The sequence below is a fragment of the Pundamilia nyererei genome, unplaced genomic scaffold (assembly GCF_000239375.1).
Source record: "Pundamilia nyererei isolate P.nyererei 1_Seehausen unplaced genomic scaffold, PunNye1.0 scaffold00283, whole genome shotgun sequence".
NCBI classification, from domain to species: domain Eukaryota; kingdom Metazoa; phylum Chordata; class Actinopteri; order Cichliformes; family Cichlidae; genus Pundamilia; species Pundamilia nyererei.
In genome coordinates, this window is record NW_005187684.1 from 153325 (window position 1) to 164020 (window position 10696).

Consider the following 10696-nt stretch of genomic DNA (forward strand, 5'->3'; position numbering starts at 1 on the left):
ACTTTCAGCATGAGAGCCACAGGGTGATTAAGTTTTCTGTCAATGGTTTTATAAGTCCTGCCCATATCTGTTAAAAAGAAGTCTTTTTATGTTTTGTTTTGGGTTTTATATGATGAATGAACTGTGGTTGGGCGTTCTGTTGATGACATCCTTCCTGATCTCATGGTCAGCACAGTAGCATTGACAGAATTGTATCTCATCAATTAAAAAGCATAATCAAAGTGACCCGATTCTTTCTTTTAACTTTAATAATTTTATTAGTTGCTGATTTTTTTTTTTTTCTTTTTCAATAATGCATATTTCTTTTCTTCTTTTTTTTTTTTTAGAGCAGTTTGATCTATGAAACTGCACAATGTCAGTCAATGGAAAAACACTTTTCATTCTTAGAATTACCCACAATACAGCTTGGCGGTTGACTGTTCAGTCACAGGTTGTGTTTATGCTAGTACTGGCCAATATAGCACCGAGCCAGCAGACTATCTAAAAGAGGCCTGGAATAAGAGGACGAGGATTACGAAGTGGATCTAAGAAACTGAGAACCCTGTGCAGTCGTGGGCTAGCAATTTCGATTAGTGTTGGCCCACCCTAAAGCCTACCCGAGGTTATGACTCACATGGGTAGCATCATGTCCAAAATAAACATCTGTTGTATATTTAAAGAAAAAAAAAAGGAACCTGTTTACCGAGGTTGTAAATTAGGCAACTAGAACAGTTGCTCCCGGCTGGCCATTATAAGGAATGCAGGTTTAAGACTCTTCTGCATTGCTTTCTTTTTTCAGAGCTGGAATTTGTCTCTAAGATATGATCTACAGTGGAGCATCTACTAAGCCAACTCTTCTGAAATGCAAAACTTGCAGATTTTTTTTAAATGTAAAAATCTGTAGTTGTTAACCCCAACCACTCCAGGGAGTTCATCAGACATGGCTGAGCACTCTGTAGTCAGGCTTCATATAAACTTGTCATGCACTCAGCAGCACTCCTGACACCTTAAAGAGAGTTCTTTGAGGTGAGGTGCAGATTTGCTCACCAATTACAACATTTTTAAGTCTTACATTTATATTAGCAGGGGAACAAATGGAAAAATACATGCACATATCCATATTTAGATGTGATAAAGGCAAAGAATCAGCAGTGTGCAAACTGCTGTTTCTTTTCTTTGCTTCCATGAACAACCTTTTTGAACCTTTTGGTGGTTCCATTAGTGGTTTTACTTATTTTATTTTATTTTTTTGCCTTTTTTATGTAATGTCCACTGCTCCCTGTTGGGACCAGTAGGTCCCAGTAGGACCTGTAACCACTGGTACAATGGTTACAGCTGTGCATCATGCATTTGCTTCTTTGTCTGTTTCCATCCTGTGGATGCATTTGAAATGTATGCTCTATTCCAAAAATCAAGGATGGTTCAGTCACACACACACATCTCACAAAGCTACCTACGTGAAAAGTAATTTCTTAAAAGCAAAATACCTGGGGAAATGGCTCAAAATCAATAAAAGCTTCCAGAAGGTTTTTGTAGGGGGCATGTTTGATCATTCAACAATAAACATTTGGAGGTGGCAGACAGAGGTTTATTGATGTGCCAAAAGGTCACCATCCACAGGTAGATTGGGGGACTATATTGTTCCTGTCTTTACCCGCTCTGACCTTTAACTGCTAGACCACGTAGATGTCCTGGTGACTCGAATCCTAATTTGAATAAAAATAAAACTGAGCTGCTTAATCAGCATTAAAAATGCCATCATAGCTTTAGTCTTTGTATTAATTGCATTTTCTTGCACATTTTCTCTTCACTGTGCTCCAGGTATCACAAAGAACTGATCAAACCTACGTACCTAACATTTTGGCTCCAGTCACCACGAGCGCTAGAGAGTGATTAAAAAGTGGAGGTTAAACCTGTGACATGAGGCAGACTGCTGAGAAGAAATAATTGCATTCCTTTCCGAGGAGTAATCACAGATTGACTGGACTAATTCCACACCACTCATGGGTTTAGTATTGGTATTGGGCTGAATTCAGTGATGCAGGCTGATTTCATCAGAGGTGATGTATGCCGGTGTGCTGGGGGCTCTGAGCTTTGGCTCTTTATCCAAGCCTAATAGGCCAGATCAGCCTGTGAATCTGTCACCAGTCTTCTTGGATGATGGCTCCACTTAAGAACTAATCTCCCTCGGAACCTTGGGAAACTGGGAAATGACCCCGGAGCCAGCTTGCCGTGCTAACAAGATTTGGGAAAGCTGGTGGTGAGTGGAGGTCACATGCCCTTGTTTCCTCCAAGGTTCCCAGATGCCAGGACTTCCTGTTGGGTCAACCAGGTTGTAGGGTTATATTCTGAACGAGCAGTTGAAACATATACTGGGGTGGCTCTGAGCTGAATTCTCCAAATGATCCATTGGTTCTTCCCTCATCACATCCTACTAGCATCCAGCATGACACGCTGGCTGAAATCTAAACTCCTGCTCATCCAGCTCTCCCAGCGTTTCAACAGCCACGTTCTATGTAAGCTTTCCTCCTGCGTGTTTAAGAAATATGCACCAAATCATCTGAATTACCCATCACATACACCTGGAAGCTATCAGAAAGCAGCCAGTGATGACGTCTAAAAATGTGCTGCCAAACCTTTGGTTAAAAATTTGAATCAGGCGATTTCTGATACTTTTATGTGCCCACTAGGATCCGTTACTAATTAATTTCCCATGTGTGTAGCTGGTGAGTCAAATCAGGGCCATGATTCTTCCTCACATCTTATAGCTGCTTTGTAGCATTTTCCCTGTTTGTGCTGTGTGCGTTCTTGCATCTGTAGCATTTCTCTGCTTGGAGCTTGTCCAGGCCTGTGATACCTAAGCTGTGAAAGGACCCCCATTAACACAGCTCCGCTCATTCATTATCTCCATGCCCAATCCTGGTGGCAGGCTCGTTAATTTTCAAAGGAATTTGTGAGATCAATTTCCTTTTCCTCAGTGTCTGAATCCCAAACACATGGGTTATGCATGCAAATCAACAAATTGCTTGTAGCTTCTGCCTCTCTCCTTTCTCCCCCCCCCCCCCCCCTCCCAGAAAGCTGGCTTTAAACTCCGGGATGCAATCTGTTACCCTGTGACTGCACCGCGGGAAATTGATTTGTGTTGCTTTTTCATTTTCATCCATGAAATTAAAAGTCAAGAAACTCAATTTCACAAGTGAAATAAAGTTACATATAAATTTTGGAAGGGATGAGTTCAAACAAAGTGGGTTTGGCTTTTGTACCCCTGAATCAATCCTGTGCATGAAATTTACAAGTTGATGCTCCCATGTTATTTCTGCTGGACATATGTAGGCCATTCAGAACTGTCTTCATGTTTACTTCCCCTTCCAGACCAGACAACCTACTAAATGAGGCACCGCAAACAAAAGCAGATAAAAGCATCAAAAAGAGGGAATGAGAGGGAAGACGGAAAAGGGGATACAATGGCGGCATGTTTAGAGAAAAGAACGTGCAAGAAAGCTTTCAAAGAAAAACGGTCATCTTCCATTGATCCTCTGCTCCAAGCAGAAAACACTAATGGAGAGGCCAGATCCATAGGCTACGTTCACACTGCAGGTCTTAGTCTTCCTCATCCACTCTGTTTCCAGACTTTCACTGTCTTTACCAGTCAAGGACATTTAGCCCTCACAAAGACCCCAACCTCCAGGATTCATTCTAAGATGCTCCCTAGCATAGATATTCCAGCCTTTTCTTTAATTCTGTCCACGCGCATATACTGGCTGTTTGTTGTTGTGTGTATATATTCAGGTTACTGAATTGAGAAGCTCAACTTGACTTTTTTTTCTACATAACCAGTTATGCAGACAGACTGGAACACCACATTAGCCCTTATTATGAACATATTATTAAGGTTAGTTAGGCATTTCACACTATTGCTGTTCAGTTAGAGCATATTTCATAGCGTACTACATTTTCTACTTTATTGCCAGGACCTTTAGAATAAGATATAGACTGAGAAAATATGTCATTTTTATTACACAAGGTAAAAACAAATGTAAAAAAAACCCCATTTGTTTTCAAATAATTTGCACATTGAACGCTTTCTAAATAAGTCCTCTGGCAGATTAAATATTACTTCTTTTTATTTCGATTTTTTTTCTCCTTTTTTTTTTTTAACAAAATAAACCAAAACAAAGAGGAAAGTCTTGGGAAGATAACAACAACAACAATATGAAAGTGATCCATTGGATTAAGTTAAAAGACAGGTAAAAAGTTTCTGAGCAGCACCTGAAGGCAGCAGCAGCAGATCCACCCCTCCCTCCACCCGCTCTCCAGCCGGCCCACCTTGCTCAGTGGGCCCCTATGAGAGGCAAGCCCAGCATCCAAGTGACCTGCTCCTGTTTGCAGTCTACTTGCGAGCACCGCAGTATCGCGCAGTGAGTCTCCTGGCGGTCGGAGCATGGAGGAATTGGCCAGAGAAAGCATCAGTCTTCTGGCTTCAGCCTCGGCCAAGCCACCTCTGGACGTTGGGCCCCGGCTGGGCTCCGTGGGGGCCATTTTCATCATGCTTAAATCCGCTCTAGGTGCTGGGCTCCTCAACTTCCCCTGGGCCTTCGAGAGAGCCGGAGGAATCCACAGCGCTGTCACCGTGGAGCTGGTGGGTATTTATTCATTTTAGAAAGACATATTATACAAAAATTCACACTTTGAATTTTTTCCCCCTGCATCACTGAGTCCTGTCTAATACACAAAATTACCTTTTAAAAAAAAAGATTATTTATCAGCAATAACAGTTTTATATTTATTGATTCTGGGAGGTTTTTGAGTGGAAGTGATACATCTTATCTCCTTTAAACTGGGGCCCTCTGAGATTAATTAAAAACACTGTGATCTTCTCCACATGGCAGGAGAGGCCATGTTAGACTTGACCTCAGGACTTTAAAATTCACTTTATTCTTATCTCAATAAAAAATGTTCTCCTCACTTGGCCTCTATAGTGATCCAAAAGTTTGTAAAGAAATCCCCACAAAGTCTTTTTCTTGTTAATGTGCAGACTCTAAAACTGTAATTTTGGCAATTTGTTTAGCAAAGCAACTCCACAGAGCAAAGATTGTTCAAGACTTATATTTTTTTTCTTGTTTTACCCTCTCTGGATACTCTCTGCACTCATAAAACTCAGTGAAGATTTTAAACATATTTAAAGCTGCAGCCATTCATTCTTGGCCACTAGGGGGCAGAAAAAAGACAAATATACAGGTGTCACAATACTCACACTTAAAATTTAACATGTGTTAGTATTCAGTGAACTTTTTGCATGTAATTATATGTGACTAACAAAATTCCAATATTTGCTCTACTTTTAGCTCTAGTTTGGTCTTTAACTAATGATAGATGAATGAATCCGGCCCACTGGACAGCTTTAGAAAATATAAAGAAGTGCATAGATTTCAAACTTTCACCTGTATTTTATTTTTTATTACTCAATTAAATAACAGGAAAGTTCCTGTTTTTCTGTTATTAGTCAGTCCATTGCAAAAACGTCATATTTTATAATTACAGGACAGTCTGAGCAATGAACTAACTTTTTCTGTAATTTTACACATTTATCATGTAGTCTCATTGGATCAAAGTGGGCTGTATATGGACCACTATGTGTATAGAGTTTGACATCCCTGCTGTGGATCATTTTCCCCTCATACAGGCTAATGATGGTTGAACTGAACTGTTAAAATCAAATCCCCCATTTGGATACTGTTGAGGCTTAAAGTTAAGAGTGTGCACAGGCACAGTCACATGCAGCTGGTAGCACTGTTTATAGACTGACTGAAGACTTTATCAGATACATCGTGTTAGGACGGAGCTGGAGTCCTTTTTGCTTTGCGAAGTGTCTAAATTCTTTGTGGCATAAATTCAACAAGGTGCTGGAAACATACCTCACAGGTTTTGGTCCACATTTACATGATCGATCATGCAGTTGTTGTACACTTGTCATTTGCATTGGGTTCGGGTGACTATGGAAGTCTTTAGATTACAGTGAATATTCTGTCATGTTCAAGAAACCAGTTTTGGTTCATCTGAGTCCTGCTAGAAGTTTAGGCAACAGTACTCAGGTAGGCTGTGGCATTTAAATTGATGGTCATCTGGTACTAAGAAGCCAAAGGTGTGTCAAGAAAATATCCCTCACACCATTACAGCACCACCACCAGCCTGAACAGCGCATGATGGAGCCATGCTTTGATGTTGTTTATGCCAAATTCTGACTCTACCTTTCAAATGTTGCAGCAGAAATCAAGATTCATCAGACCAGGCAATATTTTCTGAGTCTGCTGATGCCCAGTTTTGGTGAGCCCAGAACAGGAAAACTGTAGCCTCAGTTTCCTGTTGTCAAAGGAGCTTGCAAAGAAAAGCGTCTGGACTTCTTTAAGTTACTTGAAGACGTTTCACCTCTCATCCGAGAAGCTCCTTCAGTTCTAAGGTCAAATGGTGGAGAGTCCCAGATATCATATATCAGTTTCCTGTTCTTACCTGACAAGAATGAGACCTGGTCTGGTCTTGTCTTCTGCTTCCAGGTTTAACATTTTATGAATTCAAAGATGCTCTCCTGCATAGAAGACAAGTGGTCATTTGAATTACTGTTTCCATCCTATCAACTTGAAACAGTCTGGTCATTCTGTTCTGACTTCTCATATCAAGACTTGGTGCTTACTGGATATTTTTTCTTTTTCAGACTGTTCTATATAAACTCTGGAGATGATTGAGTGGAAAACTCCCAGTAGATCAGCATAATCCAGTATCCAAATACTAATCCAGCCTCTCTGGCACTAACAACCATGTATTTACAGCCACTTAAATCACCTTTCTTCCATATTCTGATTTCTCAGTTTGACCATGAACAGGTCATCTTGACAATGTCACCATTACATGTCTAAGTGCATTATTGAGTTGCTGTGACACCCAGTACATTTCTTAGTTTTCCATGGGGTCATTCATTAAATACATTTGTCACACTGCCAATAAATTACATGCATCCACGCAGGCATTTAGTAATTGTATTAGTTTCACTTATGTTATCCATCAGCAGAGTATGCAATACATTTAAAAATAGACACGAGGACCTGATCAGAAGTTAGTGAAACACTGACGTTTCCCAAACGTGCACGGGCAAAAAGAAAACTTTAATGTTTCCTGATGATCTTTTATTTACCAAGCACTTTTGGACTCAGGACCTAGAGCTGCACGTGAACAAAGGGTATTCAGTTTGACTGAATTTAGGCTTTTGTCATTTAAATGTATTGAGCAGAACACAGTCAAAATAACACTTGGAAGTTGATTTAACATTGTCTTAATGTCTTGGTTTTCTTCACCTGCTCAGGTTTCCCTCGTGTTCCTGATTAGTGGCCTGATTATCCTGGGCTATTCCTCGTCCATTAGTGGCCAATGCACCTACCAGGCGGTGGTGAAGAAGATATGTGGGCATGTCATTGGCCAACTGTGTGAGATCTGTTTTGTCTTCAACCTCTTCATGATTTCTGTGGCCTTTCTGGTCATAGTGGATGACCAGCTGGAAAAGTGTGAGTTAATGTTCACTTTTATTTTTCAATCTTTTCCTAAATTTACTATTTTTAAAAAAATCATTTTCCTGTTATCCAACATTGTTTTCCAGCAGGAGCTATTCAGAGTGTGTTGAATACTGTATTTAGTTCGAACTCTCAGTGTTGTGTTGTGTTTGAATGGATAAATGCAGACACAGTGGTACAGAAATGCATCTGTTGGCTCTGTGTTGCAGCAACATGAAACCACTGCAGCTCGTTGCAGGTTTGATTCGACACATTTCTGGTGGATTTTAATGTCAGTTGTTCAGCAAATGTCAAATGTCACAGTTGTGAACTAGAGATTTATAAATACGATTGAACTGTGTTGAGTGACAGATTTGTTTTATGTTGCTAATAAAAATGAAACATGGGGGATCAGTTTGCTTTTGGAGGCAGCCTCAAGTGGCTGGAAGAGGAAGTGCAGACTTTTGTACTACATTGTTACATTAATTTTACAGCCCTGATATTGCCTCTTTCATACAGTTCAGTTTGATACTTCAAAGAAGTGAGCATGCACTAAATGTCAGTTAGAAGAGTGAAAACAATTCAGAGAGTGATGCAAATAGACAGTACATGCATAAATGTTCAACAGTGTATTTCAAAACCACAGAGCAACTGCAGTTTTGGCAGCCTTGCTCAGCTCGTGTCATCTCTAAGATGAAATGCAGATTTAAAGTGATTAAATGATAGGATCCTATTGTATATAATCTTTCTGTCCAGATTACAGGCACTGAAATAGATTCATAATTTATATCCTCTAAAATACAGCTTTCTTGAAGGGCCAGTGGGAAAAATATATAAATCTGTACACTTGGTTTATAAAATCCATCCATCTGTAGTTTATGGAGCCACAGATTCATAGTTTGTAAATGGATTTCTAGACATATTTTACTTTTTTAGAAAAAAGGAAAGCGATTGAAGCACAAGAATGCGTTTTTGATTTAGGTTTTTGGGCACATTTACCACTGTGATCTGTTTTGAATTGGACTTTTCAGCACTTTCATTTAGCAACATCTTTTTTCAAATTTATTTTTTTAAAACCAAACTGAGATATGCAAGCAGGGAAATTGGTAGAAGCAGATTGCTGTTCATGAATTAGACAGCAGTTTTATTTGCATTTTCTCTGTTTTTTAAAAAAAAATGCATTTAACTTTCACATCTGTGATATATGTGTGTTGTTACGTCGCTGTTTTGTGTCTGTCAGTGGGCGACTCCCTGCATGAGCTGGTAACTAATCTTCCGGAGTCAGAGATGCCAGAACACTTCTACATGGACCGGCGCTTCGCTTTGGTGCTGCTCTGTTTCTTCCTCATCCTGCCATTATCCATCTCCAAAGAGATCAGCATTCAGAAATACATCAGGTCAGGTGTTACATGTGGTGGCACTTATAGTAGTTATTATTATTTTTTAAATTAGGTGATAATGACAGCTAATGGACGGTTCAAATTTATCATTCATATTTCCTGCTGCACCCAGCTGTATCCAAAAGATTGGATACCCACTGAAAAATACTTGATTTCTTTATGATTATTTGTGTGAGACTTTTCATTCACAGTTTCTTTTTTGATTATTTCAAAAACTTCACTGTGCTGCCACCCAAAGGCCAAACTGTCAAATTAGGAAAAATGATCACGATATAGGAAACCAATAAGTAATGAGGAGATTAATGTTATCAAGATCGATGACCTTTTACCTGCTGGCAGCCTTCATGACAACTTTAACATCTTGGCTCAGCATACAGTTTCATATTTACTGTAATATTAATACAAAATCCTATTACAAGCGCCCTTCTAATATCACCATTCACAGGCCATAAGCTGTTGTGTAAGTTATAGTCAGTTGCAGACCTAATTTGGAGGTTTCTGTGTGGTGGGTGAAGTATAAAGGTTGTTTCTCAGGAGTAGCATAGCCTGCAAAACTGGTGTTCAGATTTGTTAAAGTGTTTTGGAGGTGTGCTTACTCAGCTTTACGGTGCCACAGTGTTTCTTTTCTTAAAGAAGAGGATTATGATCCTTATTTATTCAGAGCATACAGGTCAAGCATGTCTCTATATGGATAAATGAGTAGAGAACATGACCCTGGTCAGCCTCAAGTAAGCCTCTCATTCATTTTATGTTGGACTGAATGTTTCAGTCTGATTTCTGTCTGAAGCAGGCTTTTTGTCTCCATCCTCTCACAGTGTTCTGGGTACTTTGGCTGCGACCTACCTGACCACAGCCATCATCATCAAATACCATACCATGCCTTCTGTTCTGGTTCACAACAGCCCTCTCCACACCAATGGGTACGTACGTTTGTGTGTGAGGGCTACAAATAATGGGTTCCAGGGCTCCAAACAATCTGCTTGCTTCACTGGTCACAACAGTAAGTGAAGTGAGGTTCAGACTGGTCTTCGGACAGACTGGCAGCATCGAGAGTGCAGTGAATTATCAATGCTGTGGTTGATTCGCTTGTTTTCAGTTCTCCAGCTCAAGGCTTGTTTTTGTTTTTTTTTAGAACTGTGCTGATTCACTCTTAGATAATATTTAGTGTAAACAATTTTAAATCCTTCACATATAATGCAAATGCATTATCCACTACACCATGGAACCACTTTTGTTAAAAAAAAGAAAGAAAGTAACAAAGTGAAAAAGAAAAATAGGTGTCATTAAACGGGATTTATTACACAAAACTACTAAAGTAAAGATGAACACAGGGAAGCTCTTTTCTTCACGGTCTCCAAGGCCAAAAACAACAAACAAAACAAAACAAACTAAGAGAACACACCAAGAACTCTCGAGCCAAAAACAGAATACAGCAAATGGGGGACGTGGAAGGGGCGTGGCGGTTTGAGATGGCAGTCGTGGCTGACGAGCTGCAACACACCTCAGCTCCAGCTCATGAGGCAGACCTGGAACACAGGAAAGGGAGAAAAAAACTCTCTCATTAAGGGAGAGCCACTAGAGGTGAGCGACCGTAGCAGGTAGCATGCTGGTTAACACCGCTGCCTCACAGCAAAAGGGTCCTGGGTTTTTCTGTGTGGAGTTTGCATGTTCTTTTTGGGTACTCTGGCCAAAGACATGCATTTAGTGAGGTTAGGTTAATTAAGTTGATCCTAAATTGGGCATAGGTGTGAATGGTGCAAATGACCTGTCCAGAGTGTA

At 40.0% G+C, this 10696-nt stretch overlaps 1 protein-coding gene across 1 annotated transcript in view; it reads left to right on the forward strand.

Moving 5' to 3' along the window:
- Positions 1-4420: 4420 nt before the first annotated feature.
- LOC102196883 (putative sodium-coupled neutral amino acid transporter 8) overlaps positions 4421-10696 on the forward strand; it is a 16196-nt gene continuing 9920 nt past the window's right edge. Inside the window, exons 1-4 of the mRNA XM_005750643.1 lie at positions 4421-4618; positions 7334-7532; positions 8758-8914; positions 9733-9837. Coding sequence (XP_005750700.1) covers positions 4421-4618; positions 7334-7532; positions 8758-8914; positions 9733-9837 — 659 coding nt within the window. The remainder of the gene's footprint in view (positions 4619-7333; positions 7533-8757; positions 8915-9732; positions 9838-10696) is intronic.